Here is a 21,138-nt window from a genome sequence, read left to right as displayed (position 1 = left end):
CCACCCCACAAACACCTGCACCAAGCCAAAATCCACCCCGGCTAAGTGTGCCAACTGTGGTGGACCCCACCCAGCCAACTATAGAGGATGTATTAAACATCCAAAAAACAGACAGACAGAAATTAGCAATCAGAATAACTCCTCTACCAGTTCGCAAGCATCCACTACAACTCCGCAGCCTGAGGCCCTTAAAACAACCTGTCATCAACAACAGACAAGATCCTACGCTGATGTGGCTCGCTCATCAAAAACTAGGCAAGGTCAGAACCTTCGGACATCAACTCCAAATCTGGCAGCTACCATCAATGCATCTCTTACAATTATGCTACAGGATTTTGTAAAGGCAAACCCATCATTAGACTCCACAAAAAGATTTCTGCATGAATCTCAGTCCATCTTAGCTGCACTCTCTAATGAATAGACACAAAATCACCCCATATTCCCTAAAGATAGTCGCATGGAATGCAAATGGCCTGAGAAACAAAATATTAGAAATTCAAGAATTCACCGAAAGACATCACCCAGACATCATCTTGATAAGTGAGACACATCTGAGACCGGCTGACTGCCCCAGAATCAGAGGATATGATATATATAGAACTGACAGGTTAGGCTACAGAGGTGGAGGCACTGCAATTTTAATAAAGAACTACATTAGTCACCACACTGTAAACATCCCAACTACTACCAATCTTGAGGTTACAGGCGTGGAGGTTCTCACAAGCTCGGCTGGTAGACTAAAAATCTACGCAGCATACAATCCTCCATTAAAATCTTTACTACCTTCGGACTTGGATGCTATCCTTGGCATTGGAGAGCCTGTCATCATTGCTGGCGACTTGAATGCCAAACACCCTGCCTGGAACAGTCGAACCACCAACAAAAATGGTCATACACTCGCTAACTATACTGGATCAAGCTACGCAGTCGTGGAAGGTCCCACTGAACCTACTCATCACAACACACATGGCACTGCTGATGTCTTAGACATAGTCATATTACAGAATGTGAGACTCCAGCACAGTTTGATGACACTAAATGACCTTTCATCTGACCATGATCCTATACTGCTACAGCTGGGAAACCAAGAAAACCTGTCCCATCCCCCACACGCATTCATATCATGGGATAAATTATCCAAAATACTTCCAAAATTCATAGGTCCTGTACCACTTGTAAAATCTAAAGAAGATATTGAAACAGCTGTTAAGGATCTTACCCAACAAATTAATACAGCCCTCATAACAGTCACTGCAGCCGCAACTACCCTCAGGCCCAACCACTTACCAGACGACATCATGAACCTAATCAAGGAGAAAAATAAAGCAAGAAAAAGGTTTCATAATACCCGTGCACCACAAGACAAACGAATCCTGAACAGATTAAACTCTGAGGTGAGAGATGCCCTTAAAGCACATAGGAGTCAACTCTGGGAAAAAAGGTTGACTTCTATCACTCCTGACAATCACTCCATATGGAAACTGATAAGAAACATCAAAAACAAAAGCAAAACCCTCCCCCCATTCTCGACAGACATGGGTCTTATCCACTCTGATGCAGATAAAGCAGAAGCAATTGCCAAAAACTTAGACAAGCAGTGTAAACCCTCATACGAACATCTAGACATCAATCACATCTACAAGATCCATCGACACATCCGGTGTTCATTAAAACCCTCCAAAAGCTGCTCTAAACAGATTACACCCACTTCCCCAGCAGAAATATATGACATAATCAAGAAATTAAAGAACAAGAAGGCTCCTGGTCCAGATGGCATCACCAACAAAATAATCAAGTTGCTACCTCGGATAGCCATTGTGCACCTTACAAATATAATCAACTCCATCCTCCGTTTCAAACATTTCCCTTCCAGCTGGAAAGTGGCAGATATAATCCCAATCCATAAGCCAGGAAAAGATCCATGCTTACCTCAAAATTATCGGCCCATCAGCCTCATCTCAAACTTGGGCAAGATCGCAGAAAAAGTTATACTCACCAGACTCCAAACCTCTGTACACAACCTAAACATTCTCCCTAAAGAACAGTTTGGATTCCGTCAGTACCACAGCACCACCCAACAGATACACAGATTAGTAGAATATATCTCCACAGGATATAACTGGCACCAATGCACAGGTGCTGTCTTCCTTGACATAGCCAGTGCATTCGATAAAATCTGGCATTATGGACTGCTACATAAAATGATCTCAACTGGAATACCACAGGAAATGGTACAACTAATAAAATCATACCTTTCCGACAGGCATATGCAAATCAAGAGCAACGGCACAGTCTCAGCCCAGAAACGTCTCATGGCTGGAGTCCCACAAGGATCACTACTAGCTCCGATTCTGTTTTCCATATACATGGCTGATATCCCACACAATCCATTGTCATCCATCCTGGCCCTGTATGCGGATGATACAGCGGTATTAACCAGATCTCTAAAACCACACGCAGCCATCAACAAACTACAAGAAAACATACTACAGATTGAGAAGTGGTTCTCTAAATGGAGACTACAAGTAAACCCCCAGAAGAGCATAGCCATACTATTCACTAGAAGACCGATGCTTCCCAAAGAGGACATCCTCCTTTTCAACACAAAAATCCCCTGGAAAACAGAAGTCAAATACCTTGGCGTAATACTCGACAAAAGGTTAACATTCAATTCTCATATCAAGGCTCTCTGCGCAAAGGCATCAAAAGCCATTGCTCAACTCTATCCCCTGATCAACAGGACCAGTAAACTAAACCCCAGAATCAAACTACTTATCTACAAGCTGATGATCCGTCCTATACTCACCTATGCTTCTCCAGCCTGGAGTCATACCGCTGACACTAACATTCTCAAATTGCAACGAGTACAGAATAAATGCCTTCGTATGATCCTAAACGCCCCATGGTTCGTTAGAACTGTGCAGCTCCATCGAGACACAGATGTCCCCTACATATACACATTTCTGCAAACTACAGCAACAAAGTTCTTCAAAAAAGCATCGGCACACCCCAACGAACTGGTTCAACTAGCTACAAATTACGACGCCACAGACTGCTTCAAATACAAAAGACCCAAAGCCATACTAAATCCCCCCCCCTCTGATACTTAACCTCCAAGCCCGCCCAGGGCGAGCAATTAGCTCACAAATTTCTCCATTCAAGGTTTCCATGCCAGATATCAGGGAACATGAAAAGCGCTGTGCTTCACCCTTAGAGCCAGAAATGTTAATCGTTAATTGCATCATCGGTTCGAGAAATTTTCGTCAGAGATCCAGAGGTCGTAATCGCGAAGTTGCCAGTGATTGTCTGGCAGATGTAAGCCATTGAGGACGCGAGGGCAGGAGAAATTATGCCAGTGATCTGAAAGAAAGATGACGAGGAGCCGATCCGCTAGGCAAAACTGATAGTCGATGACGAATTGACGAGTCTTCGCTGGGAGCTGCTGTCAGAGGGAAGAAATTGCTCCGTTAATCCAATGCACATGCAAGCATTCCACAAGCCGATAATCTTTGCCCGAAGTGCGGCAGGACAGAGTATCCTAGAAGCACCAGTGACCCATCGCCGGCGTAAAGAGGTATTTAAAAAACCTGACACGGAACGGAAGTCCAGTTCGAAGCCAAGTACACAGAGGGTAGCAGCTATAAAGTGAGTTGACCCGTTTGTTAAATTTCCTTGAGCTTTTAAGAGAACACTTATGAATGGACTGTAAGTAGAAGCTGATCTAAATAGGCATATCTAACAGTTAAAGATTATAAGGTAATCAAGTTTTAAAAGAGGTAAACTGTGAGTAGACATATCGGTACACAATAAATAACGGAAAAAACTCACGTAGAAAGATTATTTATTAGTATAATTTTCACCGTGTGTCACAGGCATCCTCAGTACATTAAGCTCAAAATTAAACACTAACTGACAATTCCCAAAAGCGCCACCTAAGTAGCTGGTGTAAGATAACTAAAAAGGTCAATAACTTTCCTAAAAAAAAAAAAAAAAAAAAAAAAAAACTTTTTATTATATTAAATTTTTTTTTTTTTTTTTTTTTAGGAAAGTTATTGACCTTTTTAGTTATCTTACACCAGCTACTTAGGTGGCGCTTTTTGGAATTGTCAGTGTTTAATTTTGAGCTTAATGTACTGAGGATGCCTGTGACACACAGGCGAAAATTATACTAATAAATAATCTTTCTACGTGAGTTTTTTCCGTTATTTATTGTGTAAAGGTAATCAAGTGTCAAGAATTTGTAGTTTGAATTAAGTCATAGTGTAACTGTTTGCTGAAACTTGCCTATAGAATGTTCTCTGCACAGATAGGAAAGAGCAAGTGTGTGTAAAAGATATTGTTTATGCGGTCAATGAGTAAGATTTAATAATTTAGTAACAGGTACCATTGCTCAGTATAAATGATTTTTGTTGTAATAAGAAAATTAGTCAAATATGTGATATGATTTGTATGAAAAAATGCAGGAACTTAACTAGTCTATTTATGCAGATTTGAATTGTGATGTTTCCTTTTATTATTGAAACTGCAGTGTAAAAATGTGTCTTATATGAATTAAAATTTTGTTGTTTAAATATTAATAGAGTGTTGCCTGATATTTTAATTCTTTGATGCACTGTTCTAAAAAAAAAGCAACTGAGCTTGTGAGCGAGGAAGATAGATAATCAATACGAGAATTAGATAAAGGGATAGCCACGACTGTATATAAGAGTAAGGAATGATATCTACCGAAAATAGTAATATTTAATGCCATAAAAGGGTTTCCGGAGGCGCAGTCACTAATTCAAATAAATATCTAGAGATCCTTGGTATAATAAAAATAGGAATACTGGAATATAGGATATAGAAGAGAGATATAAGAAATAAACAAGAGAGATATTAAAGCAATAAGGATATTTAGGATATTAAAGAAATAAGAATAAAATAAAGGATAAATAAAATAAAAAAACACTTCGTTTACACATGCACTGGGTAGAAGATATTTAACCGAAAACTACAGAACAAATAAATAAATATTAATATATATATATATATATATATATATATATAAATAATTTAATATATATATATATATATAAATAATTTAATATATATATATATATATATATATATATATTAAAATCCTTGTAATATTTTGTTTTTTAAGAAAATGAATTCAAATTTATTATTTTAATAAAAATAAAAATTTTAATAAATTAAAATATTTAAAAAACTAAAATAATCTTAAAGTAGTATTTAATATTTAAAAATTTTAAATAATAAAAATCATTTATCTAAAAATAAATATTTAAAATAATATTTTTATTTTCGAAAATGCATCAATATTTTGCCGTTGCAAATGGTGAATTATAACGAATATCCTACAAATATCGTGCACAAAATAACTTCCGGACTATTTCACTTTCACTTTTATTTTAGCCGCAGTGTATCACGGAATTCGCCAATTTTCTGGTATGTTACTTCTGTTTACTTTTTTGCTTATAAATTGAGAGATTTAGCTAAAATATTTGATGTTTTTTAAATGTTATACTGATGAGGAAATGCTTTGCATTATATTATATTAATTTTTAACTTACTGTAATTATTTATTCTACACAGAGGAGCTATATATTTCGTCTGCGTTCACATATCCGGCGAAATTAGTCGATTCGCGTTGCGTGTGCTTGATTTTTCGGTCTATTTCCTTACTGCTTTTGTTATCAGAACATTTTCGCTTCCCATGACCTATTAACAAAACAAAGTTCAATGGATTAGCAAAAGAACACATACGAAGTTGCTTCCGTCCTGTTAGAAAATTATTCGTAGATAAATATTAGCCCCTGGAGAATGATTGGAAGTTATTACAGCGTAATCAAAATGTATAAATAAAGTAATAAAAACGAATGCTAATCACATATATCTGCTGTATAAGTATCATGCTAGATATTAGTAAGCATGATATATTATTGAACATCTAATTATACTATATCTTGATAATTTATTCTAAGGTTTAAAACACTTAGTGGTATACTTCCGATCAGCGCAGTTTTCGCATTCAACTTTTTTGAAAAATTTTATTAAAAGGAATTATAACAAATCCATTATTATTTTATACAAAACAAGGCAAGCTTTGTTTGTCTTTAAATCTCTATCCTCACCAGTTAGAAGCTTTTTATATTTTTCATTAAAATAATAGAGAGACACGACTTTCCAGGATGGTTAGAAAATATATATTTTCTAGCCAAAATATTGAAGTTCACTCGAAGCAGAAGAGTACCATTGCCATATAATTCCATACCCATGTTTTCCGAGAATTTAGCTTCCCAAAACTTCATGCAATTACAGTACAATATTAGCTTTAAAAAAGACAGAGGGGGGGGGGGGAAACCACTTTGAGCGTTGTATGATTTCCAAGAAATTCCTTTCCACATCTGAACAGAGTACGAACACGTCTAATGTAATAAGTGGAGAGTCACAGTATCACGTATACTCTTGTTGCCAGCATCTGTCGCATACGGACAAACGACTAAAAATAACCTTACCATTAGGACTTCAAAACCTGCCGCGTATTCCTTCCTTCTGCACCATGGACTAGCGTTCTAGCTAACCACGGGGGAATTACAGCCACATTAACAAGTGCGTGTAGATGGGAGAGCCTTGTCCTGCCCATTGCTACTAGTTTTCATTATAAAAATTAAATTCACTTCTTCCATAGAAGCTGCTCGTCATTAGTTATCACATCCTCTTATTGTCGCTATCGTAAAGCCGTATATATAAATACAAGAATGCTTATTGCATATTTATATATGTATATGTAACTATTGCTTAAAAATGATTTTATTAAAAAAATTACACTGTAAATTAACTTCGTAATTATAGCTTTCCTGATTTTATTTTATATTTGCAATATGTCTCTTTAACTGCCATATCATAAACATAACCGCGAGAGGCGTCAAATTTTTGAGGGCTAACGGCTTTTTTTTTTTTTTTTTTTTTTTTTGGTAATTCAAAAATGAATTCAGGTTTGAAAAGGATTATTATACAAAATCAATTTTCACCAATGTTGTAACTCCGTTATGTATTATGTTAACTCCTAATAACTATAACTTCAATGGAAGAAAGAAGTTGCTCAGATTAAAAGATATAAAAGATATTAAAATTTATTTCAGATCTGCGGAAAGTAGGCATTCAACAATCTAGTTAGAATTTTTAAAAAAAATGAAGCATCATACATAGGGAGTAGTGATAAAAAATATTTTTTGCATGGTGTCACTTTTTTAGTAAAGTGAGATCACAAGTAAAAATTAAATGTATATTAAATGTATATATTTTAAACATCATACATAATAACAAGTTTGCAAATGATCCAAGATAGTCATAAAACGTTTGGTCTTTTCCCAAGAGCATTCTTATCTACTGACTTCAGTTATTATAATAGCAATTATTCAGAGCCGTTTCTAGATATGTATTCTAGATACTGTTAATTATTTTGCCATATGTATTTAAATTTATTATTTTATTTTATTTACTTGTTAATTTATTGCAGTTTGAATGAGTGGAATGGATTGCTTGAAATGTTTGCCATTTCTTCGTCGGTGAATCAGTTTCAAGAGAGAGAGAGAGAAAAAGAGAGGTGACAAGTATTTTGTGAATGTTAGTTTGTGCCCTCCTTGATGAGATTTTGGATGCATTGTGGGATGGATGATAGGTATCTTGTGAATAATATCTGTAGGAACTTCCACGAATCAACTAAGGCAATGCCTAGGAGAGAAAAGTTTGAAGGAGGGGGGGGGGGGGTAACCTATATCTCAAATATAAAAGCACAATTGTTGTTTTTGTTTTAATTTTACATTTTACATATTTTCTTGAATTTAGAGGCAGAAAAATAGTGCTTGTGAAGCGACATTTATCCTAACAACTGTCCCGACAGTAATAATAATAATAATAATAATAATAATAATAATAATTCATTTTAGCAGAGATAATTAAATATCAAATTTTATTAAACTTTATCCAGTCATAGTACAAATTATTGCTTTTTGAATAATTTGGAGTCGTCTAAATCTTGCCACTAAAATGATCTAGACCCTAACTATTCATATATGTAACGTGATAACTGTACAAAATAGTACATGACTCGTATTCAACCATCAGCCCACGCAACAGCGCCTATGATTGAATGAGATGCCTGAATGTTTAAAACAATGGCTTAGAAGTCGTTCCTAATTTATGACCATTTTGCAATGACTCATTTCTAGTACGGTATAACACACACATACCTCTCATTTAAAGTTGATAAAAAGCACCGACAGTTATGAAATTTATTTATTTTGTATAAATAAAGGTATGTGCGAAATAAAACTAATTTCAGTGTTCGTCAGTAACTGGCAAATAAAGTAATTAAGTAAATAATGAGATTTTATGAAACAGCTCCTATTTTTAGTACATGTGCAATAACATAATTTATTGAATATCGAGGTAACCTCAGTGTAACCAACTTGCAAGGCTAAATAAATTTAAAAAGCTTAAAAAGCACAGTTATTAATGCCTCTGGTACTACAGTGTTTGTTGTTTCTTAAATTTTTTGGTTCTAAATTAATATTCTTGCCATTTAATGTTTCCAATGTATAGAAATTCAGTATATGTTGATTCTACATTTTCTACATTATTTTTAAATAAATCTTATACAATTTTCGATTCCATCTTAAGTTCCGTGCTAAAAAAAAAATGACTGAAGTAACTAACTTTGATGTTTCTACAATATTGGAATGATTTTTCTCAAGACTATTCAGTTATCTTGTTTGATCGGTATTCTTTCTAAAAAAAAAAAATCGTTTAACATATTTGTTTTATTAGTCTCGTGAGTTGGTTGCACTGGGGGAACCCCCCCCCCAACATACATACATACGTAAGTTTTGCTAGTGCAGATTTTAGCTTTTGCAAGTTTGTAGCATAGTGGAATAGAGAAAGCGATATTTTTCACTGACGTAAAAATACTACTACTTCTTCTCTTCTCCCACTTAAGTGGGGTCACTGTTGATGATGAGTCTCCTCCACATCCTCCTGTCTTGGGCTGTCACCACATACAAGTTCTTCATCCTCAAGTCCTCTTCTACCAGCTCCCTCCATCTCTTCTTTGGCCGCCCACGCTTCCTCCTTCCTTGCACATCCATCTGCATGACCCTTCTTCCCACATATTCGCCCTACCTCCTCATCACATGACTACACCATCTCAACCTTGCCTCCTGTATCTTCGCTCCTAAGTTCGTGACTTTCACTGTTTCCCTCACATAGTCATTTCTCAGGCGATCCTTTCTGGTCATACCTCACATCCACCTAAGCATTCTCATATCTGTTACTTACCTGAGGAAAAATAACATCAGTTATTTTTCCTCAGGGCCACAGTTTCTATAGCATAGCTGACTTCACTACTGTCCTATAGATTTTGCCTTTCAGATTGATCGGCACCCTCTTATCCCATAACACTCCAGCCATCTCCCTCCAGTTCCTTCAACCCGCTTGTACCCTGCATCCCACTTCCTTCTGATCTCCTCCATCTTCTTCCACTGTTGAACCTAAGTATCTAAAATCCCTCACCTTCCTGATGACATTTCCTTCCAGCTCCAGATCTGTCTCCTGGCCGCTGCCCACTGTGCAACACATACACTCTGTCTTACTTCTGCTCAGTCTCATACCTCTCTCTTCCAGTACTTTTCTCCATCTTTCCAGTTTAGTTCCCGCTTCTTCTCTTGAATCTGCACACAGCAAAATGTCATCTGCATACAACATTGTCCAAGGCGCATCTTTTCTCACCTCCTCCGTCACAATGTTAAACAGAAACGGACTTAATGCTGACCCTTGATGCAGGCCAACTATTACTTGAAAACTTTCTGTCTGTCCCAGACAGGTCCGAACACTTGTCTTGAGTGGAAGTGATGGAGGCCATGAAGAGGATGAGGAATGGAAAATCGACGTAAAAATACTACTAATAATAATAAAATAGCTGAAGATACACCAGCCGTTCTCTGTGTGACAGGGTTTTCCTTCCTGGATAACTTCGGTATGTCATCTTGCAAACAGATTTTTGTAGTTTGATTGTAGACGTATGTCTACAGGTTTTTTTTATTATTATTGTATGATCGTAGTTGCTTTAACTACGATCAAGAATCAGTTAGATCTATTATTCTTAGAACTATTATTCTTCATGGAGATCCTAATTTCTTGGAAGAAATATGCACTCTATATGAGGCTGGCAAGCTCACTGTTAATTGAAAAGCCTCTATAAAGATTGCTCACTCCCTAGACTGGATTCGAACGCTTTACAAACGAAGGGTCATTGTCACCACATCTACTGAAACTGCTACTGCAGAGATTCCAATGCAAATAAACAAAACAACAAGAACACCACGTAATATTATGGACAAGGCCGTAACAATGGCAGGGCGAGGAAGAAACCAGCCTAGGGAGCCTAAGATGAGGGGGGGGGGGAAATAAAACCAGAAGTTTTGTCATTTTTGTTATTATATTTTGACATTTGTATGTAGGTATATTGCTTGCGCTGTGCTGCATATCTTAATATATCTTGTAACTGAAATACTCATTTCTATTATCATTAATTTTCTTGTTATGAACTCATTTCATTTTTTTTTTCTGCAAAATAACTCCTTGACACTATAATGGGGGCGCTATTTTATCTTATTGTCTCGAGTGTAGAAAAAACTAATTACGGATCTGATAATCGCAACAATCTAGGAGACTTTAAGAGAAAACATGAGATAGAAAGGTACTTGGGATCGGAGGACTAACCAGAAGACTTACTTCAGACCAGCATTCTTCGTACAGCAACCAACCAAATCACCTCAGATTTGCAACCTCTTATTCTAACATGCTCCATTTATCAAGATGATCGTACGTTCGCATATTTTGCATGTCGATCGTTGAAGGCACAAATTTCATATTTTTATGAAAAAAAAATTACTTCCTGAAGAAAAAGTGCAATATTTTTATTAACGCTCTCGTGAATAATTATTCAGTAATACTCAAAAGAAACTTAAAGAGTTGCTTTTTTTATCAAATATGGAGAGCAAAGAAAATTTGTGATTTCTACCCTCCAGTATTGTTCTGCACATGCATCTTTCATGAGAATATACAAACAAATCACAGATAACAAAGAACCCCCCCCCCAACTTTGTCATTAAATAATGAACCAATTGAAACGGCATAATGTAACTATTTCAAAACTACATATTGTAATTGAGTTATTATTATGATTTCGAATTCGGCCTCAAGTATTATTCTAGTTCTTTCTGTCTCTATTGGCAACACACCAACAACTCCTTTAACAATAACTGATATTGTTATGAGATAAGCTTGGAGGACGCATGCTGATACATTATATCTCATCCCAAATCAACTGACCGGGAGACAGAGGTGGTCTTTTTCATTATAAAAATGAAATCGATTCCATTTACGCGTCACATATCTCAAGTACAACCCTTTGCAGTCGCAACACAAACACTAACAACTTGCAATGCAGATAGAAGGCAAAATGTCAATAAATAAATAAAATTCCCTTGAAAAATGGCAAAGTTTAGCAAACACTTTAGAATGAACGTACAACAGGTATTCATAATAACTTCTGTTTCCAGTTACGAAGCTTTTGAGACGTCTCCCCGTTAACATTCTCACGCACTCGGAAGTTCGTGGCTGGTGTCCAATAGCAATACATAAGCCTCCTTAGCTTAGTCGGTATAGACGAAACCCTTTGGTCGGAAAGACCTGGGTTCGATTCCCGTCCATGACGTGAGGAACTTTTTATCTGGTCTCTTTCGACTAAAGGCGAATTAGACGGTCTCATACAGAGGTAGAGGGTTTTTCACCCGGAAACTTGGGTTTTTCATCCCTCTGAACAGGCAAACCGGCCCGTGAACCACACGGATCTACAGTTATAAAATACATACTTAATCCCTCACTAGGAAGGCTTAACCATCAACCGTCCCTTAGGACGGTTGAGGAAAGGGGGGGTACCCCACACGAAATAATTAAATGGCAACATATGCATGTACAAAACGTTCATGCAGTTCATCAACATTCCCAACAGGAGCAGAGAACATGAACGATTTCAAGAGGTCCCATAAATGAAAACCACAGAGTTTTAGATCAGGTGACAGAGGAGATCATTTAAGTAGTCAATCTTCATCGATCATTCTTTGAATCATCGATGCTATTAAAACAATCATCATAATATCCAATTATTCTTAATTTTTCATTTTTAATTTGTATTCCATTTCCACTTTTCCATTTAGTTTATTTCTATAATTATCTCATTAGTCACAAAGGTAAATAAGATGGGATACTTAATGAGTCGTTTTGTCTAAATTCCTTTGGTTATTTTTATTTCTTCAACTATAAGGCCAACGATCAAAGAAACCCAAGTTTGAAAGATCGAAAAGTCCATGGCACCATTTCAACTGGTTTTTCTTGTAAATAGCTATTAGAGGGTGCTTCGTTTGGAATGATGGCATAAAATTGATTGGTTGTTTTAGAATTACATCATAAGCAGTTTAAGACTATGAGGCCATTTCTATTATATCTGTAAATTACGTGTTCTTTTGGTCTATTTGTTTTGCGGTATTAAACCCCAAGTTTCAGAGAAGAAAAAGAAACTCTATCACCTCCATATCAAACAATAAAAAGTAATAATCCTAATATTGAAATTGAGTTATAAAGACTTATTTTATTCCCTTATAATTTCCTTTTATGGGGAAAACAATTTGATTTTTTTCGCTAGGTTTCTACTCTAAAAACGATTTGAGGTTATAAATTAATTCAGTAGCATTAGTAATTTTGTGCACTAATTTTCATTGTTCCAGTGTCATAGGTTGAAGACTTATCAATAATAAATTATTTTCTTTCTAGCTATAATTTGAATTTTTATTTAAAACAAAACAAAACAAAAAAAAAACGTAAACTGATAACTTTTTAAAAATCTTTTTCGTTGGCAAAATGATTCGAAATAGAAAAATAATTCCTAATTCATTTTATGAAATTTGGCATTTAAAAACCTATTCAAATATGATTAATAATTCCATTTTAGTGATTCCAGCTATGGACCATACCAAAGTAAACTGTTCTAAGTTCCGTTGTTGTTATTTTTCATGAACTTGCCCCTTTTCTTTTATTTTAATTATCTGTGATCATTTTCTGTAATTGCTGGCCTATCTGCTCTAGGCTTTTTTAAAATATTTTTAAAAACATTTTGCCACTTATAAATGGTCTGAAACCAAAACTGGAACCCTATACATTTTATGAGAGATTCGACATACCAGTTTTATTACATTTCATTCAGCAATGTCTGGATGAAATATTTAATATCAGTTCAAATGGTTGCCATATTTTGCGAATAAAAATAATTTGATTGATTTTTATTGAACAAAAACATGGATACTCTTGTGTACATCTTAAAATCTCAAGCTTTATTACATTCCATTCGCAGGAGCGCAGTTATCGCAATATATAATTTTGACATGTTTTGCTTTTTTGTACTAGTGTCAGGATGACAAAACAAACAGGTACTTTTGCGAATTGCATTTACAAAACTTAGTGCATATTTTGAGAATTGCACCTAATTAAATTGAGACTATTATACATAAGTAACAGAAACGTTATTGGATGGACATGGCGGAGATTCTTCGAAAGCGTAGAAGAGACTCACTGATCTTCTAAGATCAGTGGGCCTCTTTGGACATCGAATGAGCTTAAATGAGTTTACTATAAATTGTTCCACCTAGTTTGATCCTCTCATGAAGTCTGCTGATTGTCACCGTAGCGCAAAAGCGAGGATGCAGCGACATTCGTCTTTCGTATGGAAACATCTGGATTCAAAACCTATGTAGGGCACTAAGAACCTGCACATGGACATTTAAAGTTAATGTGAGTCAGCGTTATAGTATGAGGTGACAGTTTTTCCTTTTTTTTTCTTTTGCTTACGAAAAGAGGCAAATCTGTCAGAGAACAGCAACAACAACAACAAAAAACAAAAAAAAAAAACAGACGAAACGCAATTAACAGACGTATGCACCATAGTTGCTTCGTCCGTAATTTCATCCAACAATCTGATTCTATGGAAGTCCTCTAATAATAGGAATAATGTAATCCAATGCGCATGAAAAATGTATTTATTTACCATATGAAAATATTTTGGGAATGATTGTGTGTGTGTGTGTGTGTGTGTGTGTGTGTGTGTGTGTGTGTGTGTGTGTGTGTGTGTGTGTGTGTGTGTGTGTGTGTGTGTGTGTGTGTGTGTGTGTGTGTGTGTGTGTGTGTGTGTGTGTGTGTGTGATAGTAGGTGGATTTATAACTAGAATCTATTAGAAATTCCTTATGAATATTTCATTATGGAATGCTTAGTCAGTTATCAGATCCGGAAAGTGAACGAATGTGGTTAAAATTATTGTTAAATATAAAATGAATATATTATGAACAAGTAACTGAACAAAACAAACAAAAAATAATTGTGGCCTATTCTACACCATTAAAGCACCTTCTGGCATAGATACATGCCCAGTGTCTGTCCAACAAAAGTTCAAATAACGGTTCCTATATTTACTTGCAAAACAGAAGAAAGTCGATTAGATTTAATTTCACGAAAACATAGATGGACAGTAAATACACACTTCAACTAAACATTAAATTTAGCTGTGTATTTCAAAATCAACTAATCCAGATTAAATAAGCACAGACCTAAATTAGAAACACAAGGTGAGGCGTGGCATGGATGTCCATTTAGGCCTAAAATGTAACTTATTTCTGACGCAACGTCACAAGTGGGGATTACTAAATGGCTTACCTGTCTTCTATTAGCACGACATGGCAATACCTCAAATATTTGGCCTGGAGGTCTCATGCTCGAACCCCATAACCGTAACATAAGATATACTGATGTACTCCACAGATAAATTCTTCGATTATTAGGCGAGGATCTTGCGGCAACTTCCTAGGTAACCCGAGAATTCTAACTCAATTCACCCATTTACAACAGCGCAACACGTCAGTCCATCAAGAACTGCGTCTCTGCATAAGCGCTCAAACATTTGCCGACAGCGATCATAAAGTCCAGCAAGGTACACACACACACAGACTAAGCTGTTTAACTCGGTGAAAGTAGACCAGTCCGCATAGAGTTTCGCGCTATAAATACTTCGCCCAATTAACTAATCATAGCACAGAATTATTTAAGAGTAGCATAACATAGAGATTTTTGCTCTTGGTTAGTGACGAGTCGCGCCATTTGCATCACGCTCAGAATTTTCCTTGCTTGCTTGTTAAGCGAACTACTGAGATTAAATATTCAAATACTTCCACATATAAAACATTTAAATATTTCTATGTATCAAATAAACTGATATTTACTAGTGAAATGTTATAATAATTTGTATAACTTTTTAATGCATATCATCACATTAATATATAGCATGTTAATTACAATAGCCATCTACATATGTGCACAGCATATTTTACTGATTATCCGTGATTCTTGTTGATATTTATGGTTCTACTATGAATTAATTCCAAATCCCTCATACATATTAACACTTTTAAAAGTGTTGATGCCGCTCTTTTACTGTCTTCATGTCCGCGCGGTTAGCCTAGTGGCTGTGCGCTTCGCAACCATATAACTGGGGAAGAAGTGTCCCAGGTTCGATTCCCCGTCGAAGACCTGAGGAATTTGAGGATCTTCCTCAGCCATAGACAAGTTAGCCGGTCTTTGGCGCGTCCAGTAGGTTTTTTTTCCGCCAGTTTATCTGGCGTTTCCATCCAGCAAACAGGCAAACCAGCCCCGTGAACACACACACACGGATCTACAGCCATAAATACTTAACCCCCCCATGAGGGGGGGATCATCTCGCTCCAATAGGGACGGGGGAGAAAAAGGGAGGAAACTCCATACGAATAAATAAACTGTCTTCATATGGATAATATTTATTTTTCGAAATTGTCAATTGGTTCATGTCTTCAGTTCATGCTGTAAATATCATGTGGTTCAATACAGTCTGGCTTTTGATATAGGAGCGGATAGCGCCATTGGGTCATTAAAACAATCAGATTTTAATGACTTCAGAGCTTGTGATTATCTTCAGATCTCCCATCTGAAGATAATCACAAGCATCCACGCCACAGTGGGATTCAAACTCACAACCTGTTAGTTAGTTGGATACGCTAACCACTCAACTAACAAGATCCGCTAACCACTCGACTAACTTAAAGCCATGGTGTAGGAGACCTTGAGGCATTTAATGAGTGTTCACTAAAAGATTTGTCAAATGAAAGAGTAGAATGGAAACGTTATTTACAACGGTTGGGATTTAAGATCGTTGAAATCAGAGATGGATAAATGCACAGAGCCAGTACTCCAGCACTAATCCGAGAAGATGAAGCCATTTATCACGAAGCAAGTGAATTCTTAGGCAGCGAAAATTATAAAACTGAGCGAAGTCATTTCAGCTGACTAAATACAGTATTTAATTATTTGGCAGATTTAAATAATTTAGCGAACAATAAAAAAAATTGAGTTTACCCAGAAATCGTTTTTCAATAATAAAAAATTCAGGAAATAATGGAAGTGACTGATCCACATAACGGGTATTATATAATAGATAACCCAATTCTTTGTTTATCTACTTAATTTGCTTAAATTCTCTAAATTTCGTTAGCTTTCTTAATTGAAATAAACTTCTTTTTCGTCATTTGTTCTTTTTGTCTTTCTTTCTTTTCAGTTGATAGGACATTATGCAGTGCATTATATAAAGGTAGATTTTGGATAACATTTTTGCTAAGGTGTAGTGAACAAATTGGAGCCTCTATAGCTCAGTCGGTATAGATCAAGCCCTTTGGTCGGAATCAAGCCCTGGGTTCGATTCGCTATCTATGACGTGAGGAACTTTATCTGGCCTCTTTCGATAAAGGTTAGCCGGTCTCATACGGAGGTAGAGGGTTTTTTCACCCGGAAACTCAGGTTTTCGTCACTCAGAACAGGCAAACCGGGCCAAGAACACACGCCATGAATACTTATGACAATATGCGGAAGAGGTAGCATACGCACCACATGGCGTTACGCCCGTAGTCAACCATGAGTCTCATCATGGCAGTCAATCTCCTAGATAGGAGATGACACATGAATGGGAATGGGAACGAACACATTACTTACGATGTTGAATAGTTTATATATGTTAAAAGTTAATCATCTGATTTTAGTTGAAGCTTGGTGATATTTTATATCGTCAGTATCACATTCGCGGTGACCAATTTTCGAGGAATTCTCCCACTAATAATACGCCTTGGGATACAGTCTTTCAAACTTCTTTCGAACAGTTTTTCAGTATTTTAAACTTTTAGATGCGATCTATGAATTGTGAGGCCGTTTAAGATAAGTCAATGCGCCTGACTTTTGATTCTGTGACACCCAATAAATATTTTATCGAGTGACTAATGCCTTGAAATATGTATTCTTGATGTGGTAAATATATAATGGTTCTCAATGAAATATTAATTGATTTTTTTTTCAGCAAATAAAGTTCTTACATCTCAACTATCTGATTATTGGGACTGAAAGAGCTCCGCTGTCCTTTAAGAAATAAAAGGCGTTAGAGGATTTTTATTTGTTTATTTATTTATTATATTTTGTGATTACTATGGGGTAAATTTGTCTCTAAGAGATATCTACAATTTTTATTTTAATAATTTCTTTGAAAGCGATTATTTCTCAGTGATATTAATATATCTGCACTTTTTAAACCCTATCCTTTGAGGGGGGGACGAACAGTTTTGTAATGTACAGGAATTTTTAGCTAAGTGACAGGAACAGCGCCCTTTTTGTGTTGACAGTTTGTCGCCGCTAACGCGAGAGTAATCCAGTGGATCTGCGAGCAGGGAAGAAAGTGCAACAGGAGAATGCTAAATGGAATTGATTTGTCTTTGAAATTTAATTTATCCTTCGGAAAGCCAAACACTACCGCAATATGACAAGCTGAATTTACACAAGAGGAAAGATGAAGCGATGGAAGAGTATTGCACATGACTTGTGTACCTTCTTCAATCGTTCATGCGTCTCTAACACATTTCCTGACAGCGAATTTTGAAACAAAATAGATTAATGCAGAAAAATTAATCTAAAATTTAATGGATTTCTTAGATTTTCCTCTCACCTTAAAGACGACATGAATAATAAAAAAAAAAAGATGTTGTTTAAGAAAGTGCTAACGGAGTTAAATAAACTGAATGATAAGGACGATTTTACATTTCATTAGGAAGTGAATATTGGTGAACATAGCCAGAAAAAATAGATAGCGGATCACTGCAAATATTCAATTTTCATATTGGCTCATCTATCGACCCATAAGAACCTTCGCTTCATCGGATTGAATAATAATTCTATGGTAAATTAATAATTACCTTAATTATATTTATAACTCAATATGCAACACAGGATAGAACAATAATATCGTATATAACCATACAGCACTGATTTTTCTCTTTTTTTATTTTCTTTCTTTTTTTTTAATTATAACATTGGGGCTTGTTTTATTTTAATTATGCATATATACATTATGCGATAATGCTTTTAATTTGGAACCTAGCTGTTTTAAATAAAAATTATACAGCTTTCATCATAATATATTGCTGTTATTTCCTCTCTATACATTTTGACAGCATAATAAGGATGTATTATGTAACTATCACACGGAAGAATGTAAATCTTCTTGCATATTTATCATACCTGCAGTACACTGTATTTCCTTCTTTGGGTGGGAGGGTTGAGATCTTAATACGATTTTACTATTTATAAATAATAGAGGTCTGAGTTTTAATTTTAATTTTAATTTTAATTTTAAAACACTCAACGTTTCGAAGAAGAAGAAAAAACTCGTCGATCTTCATATGAGACAGACAAAATCTTCTTCAACTAAAAAGTTCCTATACGAATATGTATATCATTCGTCGAGTACTAGACGGAATGCAGTCCTAGATCTTAGATCTTTCCCAGCAAAGTACACGTTCTTTCGATATGAAGATGCTCATCAATTGAAACGTAAATAAGTGTAGAAGGAAAAAAAAAGGGGGGGAGAGAGAGAGAGAGAGAGAGAGAGAGAGAGAGAGATCAGTTTGATTAATAGACAATCATCTTCTTCAGTACTGTAGTTATTTAGGAAAATGGTAGGTAGACAATCGTCATGTTTAAAGCAAAATCTGATATTTTTGTTAAAATTAAAAAAAGAAGAAGTAGAAATTTAATTCTATCGGTTGATTTTAATTTTAGAAGCTAACTATAACTTATCAATGAAAACTGTTGTGGTATCATTTAAACACTAGAATTTATTTATAACATTACATTTTTTCAGACTACTTTCGCTTTTGTATGAAAGAGAGAGAGAGAGAGAGAGAGAGAGAGAGAGAGAGAGAGAGAGAGAGAGAGAGAGAGAGAGAGAGAGAGAGAGAGAGAGAAATTAGTTGTTTGCGTTATTCTGTTGTGTTTTGGGGATTACTTGTTGTCGTTAAATCTGATCTGTTATCGTAACTACATTAAATATGCTCAGGAAGAACTTTAAACGAAAAGCTATACTAAATGACACATCCATACCCATCCCCTGCCTCCCGGATGGTGCAATGCCTCGTGACACCGGATTCCAAGAGAGAGAGAGAGAGAGAGGCATTCTTTAATGCATTTTTAGCTTTATTTTGGATGTTAATTCTTTATGAATCGTGTATATATTGTATAAGGAAATAAGTCTTTTATTTTTAACAATTTTTGACAGTCTCACAAAAATCACCTTCTAATGAGTTATATCTAAAACAGTTTTGCATGAAATTAATAAATGGCATTAGAAATTTTTTGAAAATATTAGTTACATTAATTGATGGTTCCCAATCGTCAGAGCCTTTTGCTACACTCAAAACTTACAAAATAGAATAACATTTTACCGCTGAAGAAATATATGTGGTGCAATAAACACCACACTCTATAAAAACTGATTTACTTACTACAATCAAAAATTCTCTCTCTCTCTATCTATCTCTATGTTGATCGAAATCCTATATAATAATAAAATCTTAGTATCTTAAAAACAGATTGTGAAACACAAAATTGTTTTAAATTTTCTTTGTAGTTATTTTAAATATCTCTTTGCTTAAATCACATACCATTGATAAAAAGCAGAGTACGTACTGTGAAGGCGTCACATTAGTCCAAATATTATCACAGTGATTTTGAACCACGTGCCATTACTGTTATCCAACCACATCATATAAAAGATCTTAGGTAGCACTTGTCACCGCAGTTACTGACTCACATCTGAGTGATGGAGCTAACCTCTCCTACGCTCCGTCAAATACTAGGCAGGAAGTCGGGACGCACGGAAAGCGAGAGCGTTACCGAAGGGCGTCACACTTCCAGTTCAGACGCGGATTAATACTTGCACCGGAACAAGGTCTAGTGTGATTGTCTATAGGAAGATTAAATAAACATTTATGAGAGGGAAAGAGAGGAAAGGAAGGGACAAAAGTGACATATTTAACATGTGCTAAAGTTACGGATGAATTAATTAGTCCATATCAATGTTTTGTAGGGTGCTAACACTTTACCCTGTGAATGTATTGCTTCAGTCAAAACGTTAGCAAATTCATCTACTTTAATTATATACATAAAAAAACATAACTTCTTTGATCACATTAAGTTACAATAGTCATCAAAATAGTATGATTTGATTGAATATTAATGCGCTGAAAGCAATAGATCGCAAAGAAAGCCAAAGAATGCTGATTTCAAGGGTGGCTGCAGTTAATAAAAGAGTAGAGAATAAAAAGAAATAAAGGAGATCAAATCTGAATTCATTTTCACTTCTTAATTCGAATACTCTTACAATTTATTGAAATTCAGTGTTTGATTTATTACTATTAAATTGGGCTCCTCCATGGAGTCCGTAGCCTCATCGCGGGGGGTCCATTTCAAAAATATTAATTATTAGTTATGCCTGTTATATTTTGCCTTGAAATCATTCACCGAGAAAGCACACACAACAGACTCTAGCAATTCAGTCCACTCGTTCACCACTCTCAAAGCAAAAAATCTAGTCCTCAACCTTTTTAACCACACTCTTTCTCAGCTTC

The 21,138-nt window shown here is 35.6% G+C and overlaps 1 protein-coding gene across 4 annotated transcripts in view; it reads right to left on the bottom strand.

The window, feature by feature from the left end:
• LOC150098266 (uncharacterized) overlaps positions 1-20,335 on the bottom strand; it is an 86,054-nt gene extending 65,719 nt beyond the window's left edge. For 2 of the 4 annotated variants that reach the window (XM_090406452.1, XM_090406453.1), the window contains exon 1: positions 20,173-20,335. In XM_090406452.1, coding sequence (XP_090262578.1) covers positions 20,173-20,175 — 3 coding nt within the window. In that variant the 5' untranslated portion in view covers positions 20,176-20,335. Of the gene's footprint in view, positions 1-5,573; positions 5,693-20,172 lie in introns of those variants that run through there. The other 2 variants (XM_090406455.1, XM_090406456.1) reach the window with 2 other exon arrangements.
• Between the last annotated feature and the right edge of the window lie 803 nt (positions 20,336-21,138).

Source organism: Typopeltis vanoorti, chromosome 16 (genome assembly GCF_054136105.1).
Source record: "Typopeltis vanoorti isolate ZY-2024b chromosome 16, IOZ_Tvanoo_1.0, whole genome shotgun sequence".
Classification (NCBI taxonomy): domain Eukaryota; kingdom Metazoa; phylum Arthropoda; class Arachnida; order Uropygi; family Thelyphonidae; genus Typopeltis; species Typopeltis vanoorti.
Note: the sequence above shows the minus strand (reverse complement) of the source record. Positions and strands in the feature narration are given on the sequence as shown.